The sequence below is a fragment of the Serinus canaria genome, chromosome 1 (genome assembly GCF_022539315.1).
Source record: "Serinus canaria isolate serCan28SL12 chromosome 1, serCan2020, whole genome shotgun sequence".
Lineage (NCBI taxonomy): Eukaryota > Metazoa > Chordata > Aves > Passeriformes > Fringillidae > Serinus > Serinus canaria.
This window is the reverse complement of record NC_066313.1, coordinates 33859903-33887180: the sequence shown is the minus strand read 5'-3', so window position 1 is coordinate 33887180 and position 27278 is coordinate 33859903. Positions and strand designations below refer to the sequence as shown.

Sequence of the window (27278 nt, the reverse complement as noted above, 5' to 3'; positions counted from 1 at the left end):
AATCAAGCTTTAGTTTTCACTGCATTTAATCAGAAGAATTATTTACTTCTGACTTACTTCCAGATAACATAGATAAGGTATGCCAGTCTTGGGCAATTAAATTACCTTTGAACTGTTACCCATTGTGACCTGCCAGAAGAATTTTCCAGAATCCAGGATTATTTTAAAATACTTCTGACACATATGCCCCAAGCCAAAACCTTAAGCCAAAGGATTATAAAACAGTTCTATTCTTGCAGATACATTTTATCCATAGCTTCTTCTTTACAAGAAGTTATAAAAGACAGGCTCCATACTACTTCCAAAATAGATTTCACTAATGAGAAAGGTATAACTATGTATGCCAGTAATTTGAGCTGTTAATTGATGGTTCAGAACCTTCTTATAGGATACTTTTTTAATTTAAATTTTTTCAAACACATTTCTTTTGAAAAAGCTAAAAATTAAAGATTATTTCCTTAGGATGGAGAGAAGGGACCTCACTTTAGATGAACAGGCACTCACCTGCCTGCAACCAAACCCTTTCTTTTAGTTTTGCAAATACCTTTCAAATACAAGGGGGTAATTTTATATGAGAAATTATTACTGAAACCTACTGGCACTTTGGATCTTACAGAACATTCAGAAATACGATTTGGCTAAATTAAATTTACACTTTTTGCAACATGTAACATTGAAAAAACACACATGTTTTCTGTGTGTTTTTTACAACAACCCTTAACCAGGACAGGAAAAACCCAGAGGATATGATTCAAGAGATTAACAATCCTTTATATGGAGGAGATTATCATTTAATGAATACTTAGTTCCATATCATCTTCACATTACACAACTAAATATGATGACAAGTGTCATAATATCTCTTTTGAATCACTCCATTGGCAAAATTAAGAAGTTCCTCCTCATGAAGAAAGTAATCACAGTTTCTGTTAATAATACAAAAGGTTCACATCTATATGACTATAATTCCACAGGTGAGTTCCCAGGAGCCTACACTTGTATGGCACAGTGGACTGGGAAGAAAGAGGGCAATGAAAACTCGAACTGGCATTAATGTCACTTTGACTATGTACGCTCCTGTCCAAGGTTCTTTCAGTATGCCTGTGGAACATAAAGCAGTGCTGCATGAAGGAGTGCTTCATATTGCTGTTCCCACTGTTATGTATCCACCTTTACAAATATTAAAGAAATCACACTTCAAAGATCCTTACTGAACCCCCTGTTCAACGTTTAGCTAAGTGTGGTATCACAAACACATCCCTGGTATTAACTATGAACACAAATCCACAGAAATTACCTTTTACAGATATCTGGGTTAAATTCATAAAACTTCACAATTCACATTACGGAATTTATAGAAAACACAAAGAATTGTGAAATCTCTTTAAAATTGCTTTAAACAAAAACAAAAACTTGTCTTCTTCCAACAAAGTCCACTTTCAAGCACGGGTATGTACTGCCATAGCAATGCATACAGTTAGTTGCATGTATTACACTGCAAGGCAGTAAGCCATTTTAGGCTAGAAAAGCTTACATTTTCATGCTAACAGCCACAAAGCTCATGCATGGCTAGTATCAGTTGTGGTTCTCTGGAAATCATAACTCTACTATTAGACCTGTTGGCTCTGTCAGCCTATGTATTTCATGCATTTTTTTCCATTTAAGGCTTCCACCCTCTCAGTTTATCCCCCTGCTCCTTCTCTGTGTGGATCCATTTCCCTCATCTACAGGGCCTGAGACCACCAGTGACCTGTGGGCTCACTGCCCTAGCTAGATCTCTCCTTCCTGTTCAGCATCACCACAGGATATCCACATCCTACGTGACACACTGGTTCTGGTATATCATCGGCACAACATGAATAAAATTGGTCATTTCCAGTAAAATTCTGGAAGTTCTCTCTCTGTATAGTCACTGAACTGATCTCAGCTTGTGCCAAATGCATTCTACCCTGCTACCATGCACTTAGCGACTCCTTACAGCCCATTGCTGCCAACCCTTACAGCTCTCTCTTGGGGACAGCACACTGCAGTAGAGGCTTCAGGAATGCAGAGCTGGAAAGCACAAAAAGTCACCTCTGAAGCAGGAGCCTCCTCGTATTCCTCTTGTCACTCATTTTAGCAGACAGGCTGTTGCTGCTCTTGTTTCCTCAATCCCATCACTGTTGCCCCATCAGCCAGCACAGAGAGAGCAGGCCTGTCTGGCAGAGACTGGGCACTGAGAGGAACTGATGGCAGCAGATCTGAGGCTCTTTCATAAAGACCAGAAGCAGAAGAAAGAGCTGGAGAGGGTCTCTAGGTGGTGTCAGGTCCAGGCTCCCCAAATGCACAGCTCTTAATGAAATGCATATTAAGATTCCCAGAGCAAAGCACAGCCATGGGATTTGGTGTGATCACATCTGCTCCCACAGTTTTTGGATCATTAAGGCATCAGCTAGAAGTGGTAACAGAAATGAATACAGCTCTGCCTCATGCGCCACCCCCACAACAAAATAACTGACAGGAATAACTAATTAACATAGACAACAACATATTGAATCCTGAGAATTAATTACTTCTGGATTTGATTCCCTCCCAAGGATGCTACTACACTTAAACCCACCCAGGAGCAAGAGAACTGCTGAAAAGATTCCTCAGGAACCTCTACGATGAATATTCCACAGTTTGGAATATTCATTGTAGAGAATTTTTGGCACTATGCACCCTATTTTTATAATTAGTTTTGGCAGCATAATTATACAAACTCTTTAACAGTGATTTTATAAACCACATGCAAAAGCAGAAAGACCAAATCTATACATCCTCATTTTTCACTTTTTTCAAGGAAAAGAAATGAAAAACATAAAAATTCTATATGCATAAGGACCTGATAAGGCCAAATGAATGAGGAAATGTTGAAAGGAGAAATAAAAGGGACTGCCAGTGGACATTCAATATTATAACTTATAAATCCACCTGGTGATGACAACTGGATCATAATGGACAGCTTTTCATGCATCCTGTGTTGCCTGTAGAAGAAATGTTTGTACAATAATCTGTTCAGTGGTATAGAAAGAATAATGCCATTTTTTATTAATTTAAAACAAACAGTGAAAAGTTTTACCCTCTCTCAAATGTTAAATGGTGTTACACTTTTAAGTGCTGATGTGAAAGCTGAACAGAACTTTTGCACATTTGGATTGCTGCCTCCGTATTTTGAAATTTCCATTTAAAAACTTTTTCTGTTTTGACTTTCACTGCCAAATTCACACTTCTCAAACAGAACACAGTCAACTTTAGCTCATATTCAACTTTTTTTTTGGCTCACTTTCTACTTTTGTGTGCAAACATCCAGCAATTTCTTGGAAGAGCAAAAAAAATTTTTAGTATGACTTGATAATTATATGTTTCTTCTGGAAAAATTAGCTTTATTTAAATAAAATAATTTCTCATTTTCAGACTAAGTAAATTATAATTACACAATGGAATTTAATGAAAATATCTCCCTTGAGAGGAAATATTTTCTGCTGCATAAAGTCCAATAAAAATACAAGAGAGAAAAAAAGGTATTTTCTTGTTTCTCCCACTGCCTTCTCACACAAAAAGCCAATTCTGGACCATTATTACATGTCTTATCTATAAATTATCTGCATTTCCACTGAGGCTCCAGGAATACCTCAGAAAAAGTATCACAGGACACCATACACCAACATGAAGTTGACTTTCTCACACTACCTTTCTAGTAACCATGGTTACATCTTCTCACCACTTATGTTACTGCTTCTCCTCTGCTTCTCTCTAGCCTTTGAGGTGGTTTAATGGATAAAAAAATCAAAAAGAATATCTGAAGAAAAAATTAAAATTTTTTCTACCTTATCAGTGAGCTAGACTGGCCCAACAGAAGATGTATCAGATTCAGAAATTACTAATATTATTCACAAGAAACATCATTACATCTGTGGTTGTCCCAATATTTTGGATTGCAAACAGTACAATTAGTTACTCTTTAAGAAAACCAATAATTTTCTTTTTCTATAATTCACACCACTGACTGGGTAACTACATAAACCTTTTGGGCAACCTGGTCATGAAATACCCCTCACTGGAAAAAAAAAAACTAACCAGGGAATTTGGAAAGGATGCACATATTAGCTAACTAACACTTCTGGAAATGGCATTACGCTCCTCTGTAGAAAACAGCAGTACACAAAATTCAGAGAGGACCCACATATTCAGAAAAGCTAAAACTACAGGCAATGGCAGGACATGATATCTCAGGTATATCTTCAGACACTGACGCAGAGATACATTATTTTGTCACATAAAAGAGATTAAGGCAACCTCATCAGCATAAGGAACATTTTAGGGCACAGCTGGGACTCCAGGGTCAGTGTAGGTCAAGATTCCAGACTGAACACTGCGTCTCTGATAAGAACTTTTCGCAAACTTATCAGGAATTTGATCAAAATAATATTACCATGAAAAGACACTGATGTTTCTAACACTGAAAAATCCCACACACTGCAGCACTCAGCTGTGGCAATGCCCAGATCATTCATTTCCAGCATCATGACTGACTGTAGCATTTTATTTTTAAAATTAAATTCAACCTAAGTATAAATGGCACCAACTTGTATTGGAGATATTTAATCATCAACGTTCAAAACCATGTTGACCAGATATAAAACTGTACAAGGAAGGGAAAAAAAATGTTCACCACAAACAGAAGCACGTATGAGCAACATAATATTCAAATACATTTATCCTCTCTGGAATAATTGATGCATTAATACTTTGTATATTACATGAAGTTACTATTTCTCAAAAGGAACAAAAGATGAAGTAACCTCTCCATAGCTATCCATTAATACTGACCTCCTGTGAATTTCTCTAGATTTGACCACCTTTAATAGAGAAAATTCAGTGAAAAACTGGAGCCCAGCCCTTGGCAAAGCAGCTGAAAGGCTCTCTTGAACCACTTCTATCATACAGCTAAGGAATGATTGAAGCAAAGAGAAGCATAGAGCATTCTTTGAAAAATACTTCATTTCTTAACGGGCAGTATTTAAGTTCCTGTTCTCCTTTAAAACAATACTGGAATGTAGGGATGCAAGTTATATGTGGTCCAGCTCTCTTCACTTACCTGAAGACAGTATGACTTCATGGTATTTATAAAACACTATATTAAAAAAGCATTATATCACACATAAATAAGAAACAAAAAAATAGATATACTTAGCCTTACTTCTCCATGTCTTAAAGGTGTGATAGCTCCTCTTGCTACCGCCATTCGGAACAATGTTTCTGTGGCCTGCATCAACAAACACACAGAAAAATCAGTTTTTTAAAAACAGACAACACAGCTTATAATGATTTGTTTCAACTTTTATAACATTTTTTATATTTTCTGCTACCTTCTAGGAACTATTTTACAATTGAATTGCTCCAGTAATTCCTTTAGAACAACCTTCACAGTTTAGGGGAGACATATTGAGGATTTTGATCTCAGCCGAAGTAACAGTACATGATCCCTCAGGCAACATCACAGCTGTTCCAGAAGACTCTTTGAGCAGGTCAGAGATGCTCAGCTCCAGATAATTATCCTCCAGAAGCTGTAAGGAACTTCTTGTTGGAAATTGTAAGGAAGTTATAAGGAACATCGTTAGGGTACTGTGGAAAAAATAGCTATATGGCATTTCATAACTCATGAAACTTAATTTAAAAATTGCTGTTTAATAATATACACTTAAAATGACAAATGAGTATGAAAACATAGTATGATGCAGTGCTTTTCCTAAAAGCACCAGAGCTCCTCTTAATTCTCAGTAATGTTGGGATTATAAAACATAACATGTCATGTGTAAATGGCAGGGAACACAAATTTGGGGAAATCTCCTATCTTTAATTAGGATGAATACCTTTCTGTGTTAGTTGCCCTCTCCTTTCTTTAATCCAGTGAGACAATTGGCACATAGCTCTGATACAGATATAGGTTACTGGCTCAATACAGACTATAACAGGTTCTGTACCACCTCTCTTTCTACAAGCTGGTTGGAAAAAGGCATGAAAAAAACTGCAAGTTACATAAATTCATGAATTGGCACAACAGCATACACATGAACAGATTTGTTTTAAAAACTTGTTTCCATAGCAAAAAGTGAAGCTGGTTTCAATTTCAACTGCAAAAAACCATGGTTTTAATATCTGGTTCTAATTTAAAAAATACCCTGACATTTAAGGATCTATGTTAAGGAATAGTTAGGAGGCTGTTCGAAGAAAAAAAAACCACCAACAACAACAACATTTAGAAAGTTTATAAATAAAAGCAGTTTGCAGTAGCTGATCATCTTTCCAAACAGTGATTTGGAAAAAAAACATCTCAGTGTTTCCATGCTCACATGACTTGCTGGGATTCCACTTAAGACAGCTATATCTCAATAAATGTGGTATCAAAGACCTCTCTTGAGAAGAATTCCTCAGTCTTCCAAGAGACAGATTAAGTGAGGTTTACTATTTCCTCCATAATTTTCTGCAGAAAATAACTTAATAAAAGATATTTTAATTACCTTATGTTCTCCCCTCACACTTGTAAATGAATGTGTACACTCCAGAACACTGGGCTACAAAATCTACTACTTCATTTACACCCACAAGGATGCAGGGCAGTGCTCCACTGTGAGTCTGCTTTTCAAATCTTTCTTCTCTGAGAGTGAAGTGAACCTCACCCAGCCTTTTGTATTTCACAAAACTGGCTTCTTTCACCAGCATTTTTAGGGATGTTTCAACCAAATTGAGCATTCTGTCAATACACCTAAGCTGCTTTTGTTTCTTTTGAAAACCATTCGTGCGTGTGACTTTCTTTTCACATCTACTAGTAAGAGATCTCTCTTAGTACACTTGCACTCACCTTGTTAATGCCAGATGTCAAAACCATTGAAAAACAAGGAAAAATCACAGCAATAGCAAATGCAACATCACAGATGTCTTTCTTCACTAAGAAGATTAGCCCTACAAACACAGCTTCCCACACAAACTTCATGGTGGGGATGAGGCCACCTATAGCCTTTGACTGGCAGTGCCAAGGCTGGAGAAAGAGCTGTTGGAGATTTTGGTCTGCAAAATTCAAGAAGAGGCTTAAAGGAGTTCATCTTTCAGAACAGTAATCAGCCCAAGCCTACTGTTGGTGTAAGCTTTAAGGTGAAGTAGTTGGAAACTGGCAGTAAATAGTTCAGGTCTGCATTCTTTTGACAAAGCAAACTAGCTGTGAACATGTGGAGATTCAGTAAGGCAATGCCTTGCAAGGTAGAAGAGCATGATGCAACCATTCAGCATATTTTAACACCTTCACTGTGCTATAACATCACAAACACAATGATAAAAGTAATCAGCTAGCAAAATTTTGCCAGTCTTAAAATGTACATTTATCTGTAACACTTCTGGTTTTTTAAAGCTTCCACACTGTCTTCAATGTCTTTTTCCCTTCTGCCCTGCAAATGCAGAAACGAACAGAATCATACTGGACCATGTCCAAGGAAGTGTAGCAGCCCTGGGAAAGGGTCTGGAACACAAGTCTTATGAAGAGCAGCTGAAGGAGCTGGAGTGTGTAGTGTGGGGAAAAGATGCTCAGAGGGGACCTCATCCCACTCTGCAACTGCCTGAAAGGAGGTTGTAACCAGGTGAGGGTCAGTCTCTTCTCCCGGGTAACAAGTGACAGGACAAGAAGAAATGGCTACAAGTTACACTGGGGAAGAGGTTTAGATTGGATATTTGGAAATGTTTCTTCCTGGAAAGGGTTGTAAAGCACTTGAACACAGGCTGCCGTGGGAAGTGTTTGAACCACCATCCCTGGAGGTATTTAAAAGCATTTGGGGACATGGTTTAGTGGTGGACTTGGCAGTGCTGGGTTAATGGATGACTCCATGACCTTAGAGGCTTTTTTCAACCTTAACAACTCCATGATTCTCTCTGATCCTGGTAAAGTTCCCTTGAACCAGCTTGTCTAGGCCCATTTTCAGCATCTCCAAGATTGGAGGTCTCATGACCTCTCTGATCAACATGTTTCAGCATTTCAAAACAACATTTTAAGTGACAAGCCCACAAAAAAAAAAAATGCAATTCACAGATGACCTGTAAATTCCTTCTGCTCTCCAAAGAAACACAGCCCAATTCCTCAAATTCTCTCTAAGCGGTGGAAATGCTTTGTGGCAGCCAAGTGGAAGGCTATCCTGCAGTTTTTAGCTGTGACAAGCCAAGACACAAGGAAATCCAAAAACACAGAACATCCTGCTAGCATTTGAGCTGTACATGTTGGATATGAAAGAATAAGCATAAGGGTGGAGAAAGTCAAAATATACATGGACTGTATTTTTTTTTTGAATGTTAAATACAAACTTCATCCTAATTAATGCTCCATACAGGAAAAAGGATAAAAGATAAAGGATTCTTGCATGCCTCATATACTTTCTAAAACTCTATTTATGATAATATCTTGCTGAGAGTAAAGGGATTCCTACAGGACACCAAATCTACTTTGACTAAAAATCAAGTTTATCGAACACATCTTGTCTGACATATCCTTGGTATGTAATTTCAAATCTATCAAAGTTCCCAGCATAATTAATAGTCAATATTCATGCTGCAAAATATTTGCATACAACTTGTTTCAATACTGACTTAGTCTATTAAAGACATTTGAGTTCAAAGGATTTACTTTTAAATAATATGTTAAAAGATACAATGTATATTGAAACAGCAAGTTTATTTCATTGTATTAAATCTGCTAAAAATATGCAGAGTATAGCTCTATCACAAACCAAACCAGGCATAACTGTCTATTTAAGAAATACGAATACTATTCTCAAAGAAACTGCTGACTAGGAATTTAGCTAATTTTTAACTGTTTTTCACTGAGTATTACAATATGATCGGATATTTTAGAAAGCTGTAAAAACTTGAGATTTATTTGCATTCAATTCACTGTGAATAAGCCTTCTACTCAGCCATGGGAGTCAGAGGTTCGTAAGAAAGCAAACTGTCAACACATGGTTTTAGACATCTCAGTGTGAAATAAACGTGTTGCCAAGATGATTGTTACTGAATCCTAAAATTGTTGCTCATTACAAAGAACGAGTAGTGTGTTCCATTATACTGAGGTGAAATGGCAGCCTGAGGAACGCCACCACTCTGCAACCCGTGCAAGCTCTAATGTCATCACCGGACAAAGATGAGCAACTGTTCCCACCCCAACAAAGCAGTTGCTTCTGATCAATATCTTTGCAAGTGGGTTAAAAAAATAAAGAGAAATCACTTGTATGAACCAGAACTAAAGTGGAAGATAATTGTGCATTATTGATGGAAATGGTAGCAAAAACAGAAAGAGAAACAATGCATTAGTTTCCAGTTATCTTGAATTTTCTAGGTATGCACAAAACATAATGGTCTCACATAATACTTCATCAGAATAGTTACTGTTTTACCAAAGTTAAAACTGCAAATGCAAGCAGTGAAGAGATTGATCACACACATTAATGAATTTAAAAATGCATGCTTTTTAATCACCTAACCAATTTTGGCATCTACTTCTATATGTACATGAAAAAAGCCAAAACAAAACAGAAGAAAATCCCTAACCGAATTAAAATTATAATTATGCAAATTTTTATAAGAATAAAAAAGGATGTAATATCACAAAAGACATTTTTTCTCTCCTATTAGGTTTGCTGATCTTGGATACAATAGGTAGCTGACAGCTCTGGCCTGTAAAATTTGAGCTTCTTCGTGAAAAGCAAATTACATGAAAAAAGGGTTTTGACAGTTCTATCCAAAATCATTAATAACAATCTTTCAACCTGATTATATATGAACTATTGTTATAGCCCTTATTAGCTAACCATCACACAACTTCCAAAAACAAGAAGGACTGCTAGATAAAAAAGAACTGGTGAGATTCAGAAGCAAAAATGACTAGGAAAACACAGAAGAAGTTTTTGAATTTTTGTCCTGAATTCTGTCCACAAAAAGTTAAATGTAAAGCAACTGTGTGCATTTAAACCTTACTCAAGATGACAGATTTAACTGAGGAGCTTCGTTATTGTTACAACTGTTAATGAAATTACCACGATAGCAAAATAGAATGTGTTGCCATTATATATACTTTAGAGATTTAAAATATTTTAAAATATGTTAAAATACAATACTGAAGCTGAACTGAAGCTTTTAAAAAGACAGATATGTAAAGTCCTACTCTCTGAAAAACCATTAAAAGTTCAATTAATTCCACTGTACAGATCTCAATTCCATATACCTCCATCTTTTACTTTGTTGAATGACTCTGAAAGTCTCTGCCTTCGTTACTGAACTACTGGAACCTTATTTGTACAATGCATAGATCAACCTAGATTTGACATCTGCAAGACACAAGCTCTTTCCAGTCACCCATTAATAGACCAAATAATATCCTAACTTTACTTTCAATAAAAGTGTCTTAACTGTGAACTCTCTAAAGACTAAACAATTTAAACCCCATGATAAAGCATATTTTACAGTGTTTATGAAACCCTTGTATCCATTTTCCAAAACATCTCTAATTTTTTTCCCAAATTCAGCTTTTAGAATGTGTTGCATCAAAACACCCACTTTTGCATCCCATAATAATTGATCTCTCTCTCCTCTGGTTACTTAACCAACATTTGTGCAAACAAAGCACACATCTGGCCATGCACCTTATAAGTACTATCTGGAAATGTTCTTCTTTCTTAAATAATAAACATGTGTTGATGCCCTACCTAGAGGTTTGGAGACGTGCAAAACACATCACTAATATAGCATAAATAAATCAGTATTAAAACTAACAAGACTAACAGCACCGTAACTTTGAGTTGTCTTGCTCATTCCTGAGAGCATTTGCAGATTTGTCATGTAAACATAGGTTCAAATTTGCACACAGTTCAGTGTAGCTTCTATTCCATTTAAAAATTCCATTTGCTCATTGACCTGAATGTGCACTTTCAGGGTTAATAAACTACCTTATGAACTAATTTATCTCTACCCTCTAGCTAACTAAACTATGCTGATCTGCTTCCCTGCTGCAGTCCTGCTCAGGAACCTCAGCCTCTTCTTGAAGAGCTTTATAATTTAAAATTGCAGAACACACGTTCAACAAATGAACCAAGCATGGAAATAATCACATAATATATGCTGCTAAGAGGATGAAATAAAAAACATTTGTATGTATTTATCTTAATCTGAAGCTAGTAATTTGCAGTTGTGGTATTTGTAACATTTGCCAAGATCATGATAATTGCTTTTCTTCCCCTGACTACTCTTCTACCTGTTTCTCTTCTCCCTTTCCTTCCTCCCAGCCCCCTCCCAAAAAATGCTTGGTATTTACATTGGGATTCCTGGTCCCAGCCTGTAACTGACTTTCACCTTTTTCTAGTTTTCTCTGCACAAAGGATTGAAGGGCTCAACATTGCAATTAACTAAGTATCAGGAAGCCAGAAAAAAAAAAAATCCAGCAGTATAATGCTCATGAACTGAGTTACCCACAAACCAGGCCAGCAGCCAGCATGGGAAACTAGAGAAATAGGCCATTTAATCTCCCCTGCCTTGACAGAAATGCCAGAGAAAAGAGGCCCAAGCAAGCCTGCCCCACCATCATCATGGAGCAGAGGTTTCTGCATTTGAGAAATGATCCACTGAAGCCAACTAAAACCTTCCTTTTTTCCAATCACACAGCAGAAGGACAGCAAACAGCTGCAAGCCAGCCTCCTGAAAGCACGTGACAACTGTCAAACCTGGTTTTGATTAGTAATGCTGCCAGAGCAGAAAAGACAGTGGCCAAAAGACCAGTCTGGCCAGACCAGGAATATACGAGCACATTTGCTTGTACAGTCAGTGATAGGATTTAGAGGCAGCACAGCACAGTCTACAGATTTTCAGCTCCAAAATGGTGAGAAGGAGCACTCATCATGCTCCATCTCCCTCTATCCCATTTCAAACTGATCCATGGAGAACTTTGCTGCTGCCTGGGCAAAGGCTGCTGAAGGAACAACATGCAGAAACAGCAGGTCTGACAAGGCTTGATGTAGTCACCAAGTTCTAAGGATAAAACGGCGACACTGCCCTGAGTCCAGAGCTGTAATGAACTCCAACACTATACAGAATTATTGAATGCTTTGGGTTGGACAGGACCTCTAAAAACCATCTAGTCCAACTCCCCTGCCATGGCATGGACCCCCTCCACTGGACCAGGCTGCTCAAAGCTTCATTCAATCTGGTCTTAAACACTTCCATGGAAGGGGGCAGCCACATGTCAGGACAAACTGTTCCAGTGCCTCACCAAATTGCAAAGAATTTCTTTCTTGCAGATAATCTAAACCTGCCCTCTTTCAGTTCAAAACCATTGACCCCAGTCCTATCACCACAGACACTTCTAAAATGTTTGTCCCCATCTTTCTCTTAAGACCACTTCAAGTACTGAAAACCTGCAGTGAGGTCTCCCTGGAATCTTCTCCAGGCTGAACAACCACAAATCTCCCAGTCTGTCTTCATAAGAGAGGTGCTCCAGTCCCCTCATCATCTTTGTGGATATGCTCCAACAGGTCCATGACCTTTTTATACTGGGGACTCCACAGCTGGACACAGCACTCCAGGTAGGGTCTCATGAGAGCCAAGCAGAGGGACAGAATCCCCTCCCTCACCCTCGTGCCCACACTGCTTTGGATGCAGCCCAGGATGAGGCCAGCTTTGTGGGCTGTGAGTGCACATTCCCAGGTCATCTTGAGCTTCTCATTCACCAACAGCCCCAAGTTCTTCTCTCCAGGGCTGCTCTCAACCCATTCTCTGCTCAGTCTGTATTTGTGCTTGGGCTTGCCCCAGTCCAAGTACAGCATCTTACACTTGGCCTTATTGATCATTCTACACTTATTACTACATCTTTGCCTGGCCATCCACCCATTTTGATTTTTTGCAGTGAGTTAGTAGCACCACAACCTCCCCATCTTAAGAGCACTGGTGAAAGAAGTACAACAGAAGAGAAGACAGGGTGTGTGACACCGCAACAGGCACCAGGATGTTCCTGTAGAATTCATTCTCAAGCTATTATAAGTAAGTGAAACCAAATTCTGCTGGCCCACAAGTTAAAGACGACTGAGGTGACCTTTCATGGTCCACCTGTAGTTCCTTGGTGAGTTTTTGGGACAACAGAGAGCAAAATCAAAAGATCCTTGATCTCTCTTTTTCACTCTAACCCCTGAAAAATGGCAGATATACCAGCAAGCTATTCCAGCAGCCTTGGATCTTGTAACAGACATTCACCATGACTGGTAAGTTATTGAGAGCTGCATATTTCGACCGCTTTATTTCATATTATCCAAGCACATGTTCTGGAATTCCAGACTAATTTAAACAGTCATTTACAATTCCTTTATCCTGCTCTCATTGACCAGAATTTCTTGTTAGTGTGAACTCTGAGCGGGTTCAATTCAGGGCTTCAGTACATTCCCTACAAGTTTTACAAGACTTACATTTAATGCGTTTCCCAACCAGTGCCCTTTTTCTTTAAGGGATTACCTCACCTTTTACATTTCCCACTGGTAGCAATTTTAAGTAGTAGCTCTCTGTATTTGCAAATGGAACAGAAATTTCTTTGTCTCAGTTGGTTTGTTTCCATGTATTGTGATTTATTCACAGTGTTATGTTCTAAACTAATATTAATTCAATCCAAAAAAAATTTTAAATTAGTGATTTATCATGACCATGGTGTAAACAGTACAATAGTTTACATCAGCTTTGCATGAGACCCTTAACTCACTTCCCAAACTCGTTGTTTAAACACATATGTCACATACTCTTTCAGAACTAATTAGAAACAGAGTACACAGGTTAACACTACTTCATTTTTGGGGCAGCTTATAAAAAAGTTTTACTGATGGTAGACAACAGCTAAATTGCTTTTGAGGAAGAATATGTCTGTTCTGGTGATGACCTAATAAAAAACTGATTTATCACATGCTGTTATCTATAAAACACTTAACTAAATCAGATGTCGATTGTGATGGAAACCACTTAATACAAAATAATTAGCAAGAAAATTCAGAAAGCCATATACTATGTAGGAAATGGTAATTAACTACCAACATAATGTAGTGCTCTGAATAATTTTTTAATCAACTTTTTTTCTTTTTAGGAGAGCTAAAAATTTCATTGCTTAAAACAGTATTTTGAGAACTGGCGGAAACACTGGTCAAATGCTTCCTGTTCTCAAGAAAGCTGTTCTTATTTTGGCCATGAGTAACTAAGAGAAACCCTCACTTACGGGCTGCACAACAGTTTGCAAGTGAAGCCATTTCAGGCAAACTAAATGAGCAAGAATTCTTATTCCCAAGCATTTTTCCTCAAAATTGACAGGACAACAGTCCCTCCAGCAACTAAGAATCATCTCTCTCTGCCAAGCAGTGCAAAGCATGCACTCATGCTGTTTTCTCTTTTTGAGAAAAGCAGGAAACTTTTATCACCAGACTAGTCTCAGGAGGAAGCCACACTTCTCCTTCACATACACCATCAGAAGGGCCATGTCTACTTTCAACATTAAGGCTGTTGACAGAAGCCATGGTGCAGCTGTACTCCACAAGCCCTGCTGCATTATGCACATGTACAACAGCGAAAAGTAGTAAAATATGTCAAATCTGCTCAAACAAAAGGCACGAGAAGTCACCACCTCTAATTTTGTTGCTAAAGAATTCCTAATGTACAAATTTGTAGGATTTACCCAGAAGTTTAAAACACTTCCCCCTTCTGTTTCTCTGTCATGCCAGATGGATTCTCCTCCTTCTTGCTCCTGACTGTTTTCCACGAAGGGAAGGTAGCTGGTCTGACCCTGCAATGGATGAATTACTGCATCCAGCCCAGCTGCATGACCAGAGGACAAACAGCAAATGTGAAAGCAGAAGAAAGCACCTCTAGCAAGCTGAACTATTAAAATGCTCTTAAAAATCAAGGCATGAGCCAGACTCAGACTAAAGCCACCTGAAATGAAGTTGGCTACGACCTCCATATCCTGAAACACATTAGATCCAGAGAGGCTTTCAGTCAGAACTGCTCAAGAACACTGCAGACACCAAAATTGCTGTAGTGAATTGACTTCAATACTATGGAATATTCTGGCCTGGTGTATCATGGTTTGGTAATTGCTGCCAACTAATTTTGTCAACCTAACAATAATCGTTGTGTATAGGGAAAAAAGCATAGCCTACTCTAACTCAAGAAATACGGGACTTGATTTCTATCTTCATGTGTGGGTTGTCTCAGGGGATATGTGACTTTCATCAAAATACAGATGGTTGCTACAGACAGTGGTAAAAGAAGGAAAAGAAGGAAATGAAGCTACATGGCAATCAGTGCCAGGTCTTTCTCTAAAACTTGGAAGGCAAATCACAAGGAAACACAATGAGATTACTGGAAAAACAAGTAGACTGCAGAAAGGAGAGCCAGATTCTAGCTTTTGTTTTTCTTATCTGACATCAGGCAGGACAACTGAAACACAGAGGATTCTTCTGTAAACAAGTAATGTGGTCTTCTTTCCCAAGGGTGGGAGACCCTCAATCAAGAGATCCCAAAAATCTGCTCTGGATGATGGTACTACCATGGCAATTCCTCATCCAAAAGAGGACTAACACTTTTCATTTGCCTCCCAAAATTCATAAAGAATATTGACTTAGTTATTTCCATACACTGCCTTGAGAACATACAGAACAATTATAATTTCAATGTGGTAAAATATGTAACCAAAGAAATTTAGAAGTAGTCAAGGACAAATGCCTCAGCTTCTAACACTGAATCACACCAAGTTATTGAATACTTTTCAAACTCAATCCAAATAAATAATTCTATGATTCTACTTGTCATACAAAAAATGGTTACTATATTTACCACTCGGAGTTCACTCATGGGAATAAATTTTAAGAGACTATGAAGTATGTACAGACTGCAGACGAGGAGCATAAGAGAAAAGCCACTGGAGGAACTGATAACCTGTATTTTATGGAAGTTCTGAACATACCAATAGTTATAGTTATGAAACTGAGCAGCTACTAATCTGCAAGACATCTATAATCTTTTATTGGGAATGGGCAATGTTCCCAAGGAAAAAACAGTGACTGCACAGTTAAAGGCCACTGATTAAGATCACAGGAGGCACTATCAGTACATCTACTGCTAGATTTACCAAATCAGAAATTGCAGCAGGGCCCTAAGCTAGTCCAAGAGATGTAAAGCTGTATCACAACGTTGAGAAGGTAACGAGGAGGCTTAAAGTTCAGTTCAAATATAGCTCAAAGTCTTGCTTGCTTCCAGCCTCAGGGACAAACAGAATCTCTTCACCAGACAAGTTTATTCACACTATATTTACCTATTCTATTTATTTAAAACATGTAATTAACTCAACAAAACTATAGAGAGTTTAAGATTTACAGCAAACACTTTGACCAAGATCAAAATAACAAGAAAGAAGATCTTTGAAAGGGAACAAAATGTACAGTCATTCCTGGCAAGATTTAATGGTACCAAATACATGTAGTGGGTCTGTTCCATAAACTGCACTGGATTACACAGACAGGTTTATTTAACCACTCTGTACATTAGCACAGCCAAATAATAGCTCACACTTCTTAAGAAAAAAGTACATAAATTACAACAAGTAGACCATAACAGAACTAGGAATTGTCTAAGGAATACAGCAACACTGAAAACAATTTAGAAACCACACCAGACAATCAAGTGAGCCTAAAACACACAGTGCTACCCCATCAAATGAGCAAAATAATCCTGATAAGTGCAAAAATGTCAAACAAGAACATCAAATCAGAAGCTTTCAGTAGGGCTCACTCTTCAGAAAGCTTTCAAAATATGGCTTACAAAAGGATGCCTGTTCTGCAAACAGAGTAGCTAGCACCACGATAGGTTTAAGTACCATATGTCAGGTCAGGTCTTCACTACAAGTTTTTCCCTCTCATCTATCAGATATTTAAGGTCTCACCTCTTCACTTACAGAATATACAGAAAAAAAAAAGAAACCTGGTGCTAAAATTGATGGGCTTTACTGCCCCTTAAAGAACTTGCATAATCAAAAACACCAGAAAAACTGTCAGCATGAACTGTCAACAGTAAGATGCTCCTCCAAGACAGCTCTATTCCATGCTTTATGCTCACACAAGTATCGATACAGAAATATTTTCTGATAGCAGCCAAATCCTTCACTCAGAAGAAAGAGAGAAGGATGAATTACCGCTTTATAAAAGCCTACAAATAGAACAGCTTCAAGTAAAGCAGTGAGGTGTGGATTTGTTGTTTCAAACACACATCTTACCAAAGCAATTAACCAACACTCATCTTACTTAAGTCTGGATTTAAATGCCCAGTAGCTGTTCAAAAATAAGTTACCAACTAGAAGTGTCCAACAAAGGCAAATGTGAAAGGTTTGTCAGCAAGCTAGAAGAGGACCGTCATCAAACCAGCCTGTAAATCATAATGACTAGCATAGGCTACAACTAAATCCTACTCCAAAAATTGATCCATAGTCTTCATAACTAATAAAGACTCTCTGAGGAAGGAGTCAGAATAATTTAAAATAAAACATAAAAAGGCACATCCTTTTCTGGAAGGGAAGTGTGTGTGCATGTGTATGTAGAAAGGGCTAAAGGGCCATTCTCAATCCTTTCCTATACACTCATTTCCAGAATATACTACAGATACAGTTGCAGAGCAACATATGGTCATGAACAGCCAGACCCTATTACAGCTTCCAAAATGCAAGTGTCACAGAAACATGGAGAAGTGACTTGGGATTAGGCTTCAGAAATTGCTGGAGTCTCTGTGGCTGGCACCCACAGAGCCAGAAAGGCAGAATGAATGGATCTCTCAGTGGTTTATAGTAATTAGGCACATTTCTGAAACTGGTGCTGGGATTGCCTCGTCTGCACTAATTGAGTACAATGCAAAGCAGTGCTCTGAAATGCCAAATGGCACATTTAACAGCCTTATAAAGGAGCCAGGAGTACAAATTCCTTCTTTTTCCTTAATAAAAAAAAAAAAAAAAAAGCAAAAAAAAGCACAGGCCTAACTTGTTGCTGCACAATACAGAGAGCTGGAAAGTGCCCCAAATTGCTCCGTAAGTGTTGTTTTATTAGCTTGAGACTGTTAATAAATATATTGTAAATGAACTTACACTTGCTTGGGTGAACATAAAGAAAGAATTGTATCACTGCTCTTACAATGTTTGCAATTTACTCTAGTTCTTCACTTTTTTTAAATCCTAGTTACACTGTTTCTATACTAGTTTACCTTAGCAACTGACATTTATTTGGGCCATAAATTACTCTAATGCAGTTTAGTACTGTTTCATAAATTTTACTAACACAACACTTACAGAACATAGACTTGTATTAATTAAACCCATGCCTACACAAATCAAACATTTCCTTTTAATGTTTTTACTTACTGCTAATTCGGGAAAACATAAAAAAGGACAAAGGCTTTCTCTTCTCTTTCACCAGGTGTGAATATACATACACATAAATACACATGTAAAATGTGGGGGTTTGAATGTGTATCTTATTAGCAGTGTGTCACAGCTGATAACTGAAAATCTGAGAAGACTGTCTTACAAGAATTCAGCATACTGAGCTACAAATTAAATCCTTTCATTAAGAGAAACTTAATTCACTCTTAGCAATTTCCACTTTTGACTTTACTACTGCAAGACTTACTTGTCATAAACAGCTTTAGTAATTTCAAACCCTAAATGTTGAAAGTCTGTCAAGATTAACACTCGAATCCTGTAATAGAAGTTTAAGGAATTTGAAAAAGGCTTGTTTCCTACAGGAACAAAAAAAAAAAAAGGCTTGAGATACATATTGATAAGGAACAGTAAAAATTAAGGTAATTTTGGTTTTGTAATCCTTTTCATGCCCAACTTTAATTTTAAAATGGAAAAAATAAAGCCTCTGTTATGCAATATCTGCATATGAATATTCAATAAATATTCTGAATAACTATAGCAGTAGAGCACACTACAATACAGGAAGACACGACAAATATATGACAACGTGTGTAATATGCACTTAAGATGCGACTCAGCCACATTTGTCTCCTATTTGCAAATATTTGAAAATGTGCTGTATTTTGTACAGAAAATACATCGTACCAAATCAAAAGCAGAACAACCTGAGGTGCTGCACCCCCTGTCCTGGGCTCCTGCTTCCCTCAGGCAAAGCCCCTGGTCTCCCGACACATGGAACTTGAGGTGAGCAGCAAAACAATCCCACCACTGACATACGCAAGACCTCACAGAACGTCTACAACCACAAAGCACTCAGACAGACTGCCCTGTGTAAGGCAGCATCTGCTCTACTGGAAGCAGAGCATGAAGAAATCCCAGATTTTGTGTTTAGCCTGCTCCAGTCACTCGCTCACTACAAGAGTAAGGGCAGGTCTGTGTGCCCCCAGCTGCACACACACACCAATCCCACCCCAGACAGCAGGAAGCATTGCTCCCAGGCACACATAAACTCTGCACAGGCATTTAATCCGACATGACATATTTGTGAACAATTTAAGCTAACACAGCAGCACTTACGCCACAGTAAAACCTTAGAGATACGATAAATAATTTACAAGAGCAGTGCAGTCACCACCAGTGTTTGTTTTCTCAGTGGTCTTTATTAAACCAAATCACTGGGATTAAAGCTACTACAACAAAAACTGGAGACAGACATGAGTGGGTTGACAACTCTTCTGTTTGTTCAAGCCTCCTTACTGAGAAGACTCGAGTTAAATATGACCAGAAATAAATTTGTCACAATACAATTTCAATTCTCAAATATCTGGAACCAATTAACTTTGGGAAATTTCAAAAGGGCCACCCAGTGATACACACAAAATCATTTGTGTCTGCTGTCTTGTTTGTGATAATTTTTTTTATTGCTACCTCAGTTTCAGATGTCAGAGTAATGACTTCCACATTCCGATAAAAATGTGAATTGAATCCATATGGAAAAGATGCTCAAGCCCATCAAAATCAAAAGAGCTCCCTTATTTTTAAGTTTTTATACAAAGAATTTTATAAAGCCTAACATATTGACCATTCTCCATGAAAACCAGGGAATTTCTAATATTCTCAAAGAATCAGATATGTCTTTCTGTGACATAACTATTTCTTAAGGGAAACATTAATGTAACCTATTTTATTTAAAAGTCTCCAGCTAAAATTTGTATGTAACCCTTCAAAAGATGCAGCAGCCCTAATTGCCAAATAATTCTATTTCCTGTTAAAATTATTTAGGAAATACACATTATTATGATTATTTAATGTTCCACACATTCAAATATTTACATCAAAGATTCCATATACAGCTTATTTATCTTCCCACTGAAAAATAACCTGAGGAAATTGCCAAGACTCAAAAGAAGACTGTAAAAGAAGCTATCTCCTCCTTCTTCAGTCACAAAGTCAACATCTTTTCCATCCTTCCAGCTTGAAAAACGAAATACCTCACCACTCCTCTAGGAGTTTGCTTCTCCTAGATAACAGAGAATAAACAGAGTTACAGGCAGAACTCTCTACACAGCTCTCTAAAACCATCCAGTACTTCTTATTGAAAAATTTCACTTCTGGCCATATTTTCTATGACAATTAAAGAATCCAAGTGCTTTTAAAGTAGTGAGGAGGGAAGAGGAAGAGATCTGCTTCATCTGACAAGGTCAAGCAAAAGTATGGAATCAGTGTTACAGAAGTCTTCCTAATCACACAGCTAAAAGCTTCCCCCATCCATCCATTGGAACAGCAACTCCCACATTTGCCAGGGACACAAGCTCAGCTGAAAAGAGCACTCTCCCCATCTGTATACACTACCAGAGCATTTGGTAAGATACATCCACCCAAGCACGCACCATCTCTGAGTAACCAGGTGCGTAACGCTGTTTGTCCAGGGATTCCACCACATACATTCTGAAGTACCAAATACCATGGAGCTTCCCTGCATTTTCTTCAGCACCTGTTTCACCTGGGTTTTTTTACATAAGGTAAGAAGAATTAAGAATTAGGCCTAGAGAGAAAATCTCCCTTAGATATGCTCAATTAATTATTCCATGGGCAGCTAGGAGAATGAAAAGCAAATACACAGTTAAGAGCCTAAACACCATGAGGCAGTGGGAAGAGGAGGGATGTGCTTCAGCAAGCTCTGTATAGGACTCCTGGAAGTCCAGTCACCCCACTAACTGTGGGAATCATTTCTCAGCTTACCCAGATGGCAAAATGCCTTCCTGCTGTTGGAACTGAACTGGCCTGAGGTGCAAGACCTGCCTCACCAGATGTAGGTGTACAAAGCCTTTGAACTCCCACTCCACAGGCCAAAGGAGAAATGTCTGTATTAGATCCCAGAGAACAGGTCCACAAAGAAGAGATCCACAGCACAGCTAGCACAATTCCTGGTTTTGAAAAACCACCAGCAACAAGTGCCTGAAAAAAACCTTCCCTGCCATACAGTGAAGGAAATTCCAAGGCACAGCTGCCAAAACAACATATAGGATTGCCATATGTGATTGCCCTAATGAATTATTTTTCCCACAATTTCTCCTGCAGCCCACAAGAAAGCTTTTGGCATCTTAATTGTCCCGTGTAGCTTCGCATCTGTGTGCATCAGTTTGTTTTGAACTGCTAACAGTTTTCTTTGGCATCCCTTCATTCCTGTATTACAAGTAAATAATTCATCACCATTCCCCCTCTCCATACAAGTACGATTTCACATTTCTTGTCTCCTACTCATTCTCCCCCAGGCTAAGTTTGCTAAACTTAGCTCCTCCACTTACACATGTTCTTCAACACCTTTGCATCTTTATTTTTTCCACGAGGTACTTTCTCTACTTCTATTACACTTTAAAGAGGACCAAAACTGCAGACAGCAGTAAACCTGTCAGCACACCCATGACTTACATAGAGGCATGATAATAATTTTTCAGTTTTATCCTCTACTCCTTTCCCAATCATCCTAAATATTAAATCGAAGAGAATAGGGAAAATGGGGGTGTTTAATAGCTACAAAATGTAGAACTGACATTTTCCTCATATTTTTGACTTTGTGTCTGAGTGAAGAATCATATTCCAACATTGTACGTATAAAAGAGGAGTTTTCTCTCCACATGCACTGCATTACTGCCACTTCATCAGTGGCACAGTGTTACAAGGCTTTAGAACCAGCTCTTATTTTTACAATCTTGGACAAACTATAAATAGCAAAAACTTGTCTTCTCAGTTTCCTCTTTCCTAGAGCACTTATGACAATGACAATAGGTGCTCTTCCCCATTACCTAGTGTTTGGCCATATTTGCATGATCCTCAGTTTTGCAGTGTCTAGCTGAAATTCTGTGGCTGAATTTAAAGCACTAAAATTGGAGCTGGTGAACATGGATGCCTGAAAAATATCAATATGAAGAAATCTGAAAAATACAAAATTCTGTGCTTCTAACTTCATCATAAATATATATACAATTTCTCGGTATTTGTTTTCTACCTGCACAACAGGAATATTTTATCAATTCTTTAACCAAGCAATCTTGGCATCCTCTTACCAAGGGGTTAATTACTCTCTTTTTTCTGACCAATCCATTTTTCCAGTTTTCTTCTGATGACACATCTTAGGTGTCTTTAAACTTTCTAGATTGCTTTATGAAAAGAAAATCTATCCATATTAAAAATTCCTAAATTCTGTTATTTTAAATAAAAGTCCCACATTTTTGAGATAAGCACACAAAAGTACTTTTCCCTTAGTCTTATCTTCCATTTTCTTCTTTCCCCATTACATAATACATTGGAAAGTTCATAGGAATCTGGTTCTGCTTGTTTTTGTTTTTCTGTCACCTATGCCACTGCTTGCCAATCCAGCATCAAAAGGAGTCAACTACCAACTTTGCTCAGTGACAACTTGCACAGAACAACAGCTCATCTTCACTCCTTGTAGCCTCAACACTTACAGCATTGTCTGTAATCTCAAAATATATTTACACCAGGTTGCATCTGGTTGTAAGCAATTAAGTTGCTATTTAAGACTTGAACATTGATCTCAAGGATCATCATGTGTCATGACCTAAACATTCAGCAATCTAATTTCAATAGCCAGGCTAAAAATGCTTCATGAGAAAATGGCACAGAAACTGTCAGAGTTAATGTGTTTTAGTGAGATGAACTTCCGCTCATTTTTTTATTAATCTAATACATATTGGGTGATTATTTAAAAATACTCCAGGACCTACCAATCATGGTTTTTTGTGCCCTCAAAATTCAGTATTTACACAATTACTAAATGTGACAAGTATTTTTCTCCAAATCACCTGTTCAAGTGACCTGTAAACTCCTGGTTAACCCATAAAAGTTTAATGATTTTTATAGGTAATGCAAATATACTCTGCAAACTTGCTAGCATTAACAAAAAAAGACCACTAATCAGGGAGATGCCCTGTTTTATCTGACTTTTCTTATTTGAGGAACACGTAAGTAATCAGTGAAGCAACAGAATAATTAATTAATCTTCTCCATTTGAAATTACAAGTCCAAATTCAAAGCAATGATTTGAACAGTACAAAAAGTGACCACAGACCAGTGGAGAATCATTACATTTGCAAATACTTGCAAATACTTCAGTACAGTGCATTGAAGTCTGTGCAGAAGATTTGGCAGGTTGAAAAAGTGAAAAGAATCACATCTGTACTACAGCCAAAAAAAAAAAAATACACAGTCTTATTACTTAATTTGGAAATGCCCATAGTGTGAGACCCAGATGTACAATGAGCTCAGCTGGTCAGAACACAGCCCTAATTTAGTAACATCAAGGCTGTGGGCTCAATACCTGTATGGGCCATTCACTGAAGGGTTGGACTCTGATCCTTGTGGGTCCCCTCCAACTGAGAGTATTCTGTTGAAAAATCTCTTGATTGTGCACAAAAGATGACCCATGAACTGAAAAAATATGTTAAAAATACAAACATGAACAACTACAGGTTTTGTTTCTTAGGATATTGCAAAACACCAACTTATTTTCTTCATTTTAGTGCCTAACAGTTTGTTTGATCTTATGTTTTTAGTAAGTCTCAAGTAATCAATCACCTACTTTTGCTGAAGGTCATGATGCTCATCAACAGACTGTTATGCTGGCCCTTCCTCTTAACCCAGTAGTAAAATTCCTGTAGCTGAGTCTTCTACTCCAGCTCACACCAGCTTTTATTTTCAATTCACTGCACAGGTTTAAGGTTTTCCATACCCCTGACCTGTGACTGCAGCTTCCTTCCACCCTCACCTCACATGAGTGAATACTGTTTAACACAAATCAAATTTGATTTTGGTTTGAACTACGGCTCAAAGGACAGACTGCAGTAACTCCATTCAGTAAAGTTCCAAACATAATCCTTCCAGCCTGACACACATTCTTTATGCACAACACACAGGCTACTTTGCAGAGAAGCCAAAATTATGAGAGAAAAATTACATATTTGTGTCTATTAGTAAAGCTTTCCTAACAAATCAGTGAGAGGCCTTGCTCTAAAATTTGTCTAAGCAGAAACTTCTTCAACTTCTGGTTCGTTCAGATTCATAAGAGCCATACAAGCAACGAATCAGGAAATGCAGTAGGAAAACCTATACAGACTTTCTTTTGGGGAGAGGAGGGAGGGATCCAAGAGCTTCGCTATTTATGACCACAGCAAAGTACTGCAGCAAGGTAATTTATATCAGTGAATTCCCATTACATCTTGCTTTGCCTAAGGCCACTGACTTACTGTGATTTGCAAGCATTAGCAAACAACGCCCATATTCAAGTTCAGAGTATCCACTTTGACACAAAGTGGCTGATATTGTGCACTAGAGTCCTGCTCAGGACTCAAGGGGCCAGTTTGAACAGCTTAATGTGCTCAGGAACATGGTTCAGCTCCCAGCACTTTTAACTAGGCCAGGAATAAGTAAGAGACATGATGAACATCACGGTTTAAATGTAAAGTAAAAGGGTTATTCAAAAAATCAGTCCTTCCACAGCAGAGAACTGCAGTGTGTTAAAAGAACTGTTGTGACCAAAACCAACTTTATATTTTTACATAGGACAATGACCATAATTTGTAAAGTTCCTCCTGGTTAATAAAAACAGAAAGAAAGTGTAAAATAGAGACAATGACAGTACATGCATGGATGCACACATCCATGTGTGTGTCACGAAGCAGGGAAGGTTTTTATACTTCTTAAACAAAAAAATTCCTACACAAGCATCTGAAGAATTTAAAATTTTCAAATATTCAAAACAAATACAATTGTTTATGAAATATTTATGAGTAGCTAGTGTAAGCATGAGCTTACACATATAAAAAGTGTCTATTTCCAATCCAACTGTACAACCTGCTCTTAGAAAATTTTTGTAATATGACTGATATTTAAAGATCTTTTATTTAACATAGTGATCTGCAAAACACATCAAATTATTTAAGTTAAATATTCTAAATAGAATTTTGTCTCAGAAACTGTACCAGCACATTTGTGTAAGAGTGAAGCCAACAGTTACTTTATTCAAGGTTACTGACACAGATGATTTTACATAAACAAAACCAACTTTTCAAGAAGAAATTTGCAACTGAAAAATAGTACAATCATTAACACTTTAAAATATTCAAATAACAATTATTAAGTTTGATTTTGGAGTTTTAAGCAAATTCAGGATACTTTTAATAAAGTGATTTACTTTCTATTAATTTTAAATCTAACATATCTTACTGAAAACTATGCCTATATTTTTTAACCCAGACTATGGTAGGTATACTTGACAAAATTCAGCAACATGTGAAACACTGGCATATGTGCCAGTTATTCAATGTTCTGTCAACATAAGTCAGGTATTAAAGTTGAGAAACTTATGTTCTTAAATATAAGGCGGTCAGCCCCTCTTTTTGATTCCCACTTCAGATCATTCTTCTCCCTAGAAACACTGGACCAGGAATTTCTATTTCCAGACTTATTTCAATCGAGTCTGCAAAAATCTCCTGCAGTTCTTGAGATGTGAGGAGAGCAGCAGCTATTGAGGCACCCCATTGCATCCGAGCAGAGAGAGAAGAGTTACTGAACCAGAAAGAAACTCCTTAAAGAATCACACAGATCACGTTACAAAAACATTAATAGTTCACATGGAAGTGACCACACTTGATTGAGATCAATCTCAAACGATGCAGTTCCTCAGGAATAACCCCATTCAGCAGAATACTGTAGTAAGATACAGTAACTGATGCACTATTGTAACTTCCATAGTCACTAATGGTCTGATTTACTGTTCCATTGTGTGGAAAGGGTAGAAAAGAGAGAGGAGCAGATTCAGAAAAGATTCTAATGTCACACTCATTGCTGGATTTTCTACAGGACACTAGCTGGCAAGTTTCACACACGAGTACTCAAACCAAGGCAAAAATCTGCCTTCGGAAAACCAGTCAGATTTAGATGTAGATAAAATAAATCTTATTCTTTCTTTCCTCACAATTAACAGATGTAGATTGGTACGTTAGAATTACTTCCTTCTGCTAGACCAAGAAATTCTACATTTTCTTTATCAGTGTTTCCTTGTTAGAGCTCAGCTTTTTTTCCTTTCATTTTCCAACACCAATATAGTTTTCAAGCTGACCTGTCTTCCATCCAGACTGACATTTACAAGCTGTGCTAGAAGCTGTCCTCCTCCACTTTTCTAACCTTATTAGAGGCAAAAGGAGCATATCACAGAGACAAGATTTCAAATGAACCACCTCCCCCTGAATGCCAAACCCCTGACTGTTTAGACAATTAAAAAACTTTGTCTCAGCACTGTTTAAAAATCTACGTATCCTGTAACAGCATCATGTAAAGAACTTCAGCAGCCACATGTTAACATTTGCCATACACCAGCACATCCATGGTATCTGACTATAAACATAAGCAAAAACATTTACTCTTTCACAAAAAGACCTTCAAAACCATTTTATACATAGCACGAGAAATATTTTTTAACACAGAAAAGTGTAGAAGTGAAAAAGAGACCATTATTTTTGACTGTATGTGCAAAGGTACAGTTTTTGTTTTGCATCACAGAAATCATTAAAACAGAGAAATTAACTGAAATATTTTTAAAACAACTGATTTTTGTAAGGAAAAAAAGGTTATAATTTTTGGTAATAATTATTATTACTTTTAGACCAAACTGGTTTTACTCCAAAACTTTCTGTGGAACTCTGTTTAAGGAATACAAATGCACAAT

General features: G+C 37.6%; 1 protein-coding gene across 1 annotated transcript in view; it reads right to left on the bottom strand.

The window, feature by feature from the left end:
* The window catches only part of TMEM135 (transmembrane protein 135), a 160924-nt gene that overhangs the window by 86183 nt on the left and 47463 nt on the right, over positions 1 to 27278 (bottom strand). Inside the window, exon 5 of the mRNA XM_050975937.1 lies at positions 5222 to 5287. Coding sequence (XP_050831894.1) covers positions 5222 to 5287 — 66 coding nt within the window. The remainder of the gene's footprint in view (positions 1 to 5221; positions 5288 to 27278) is intronic.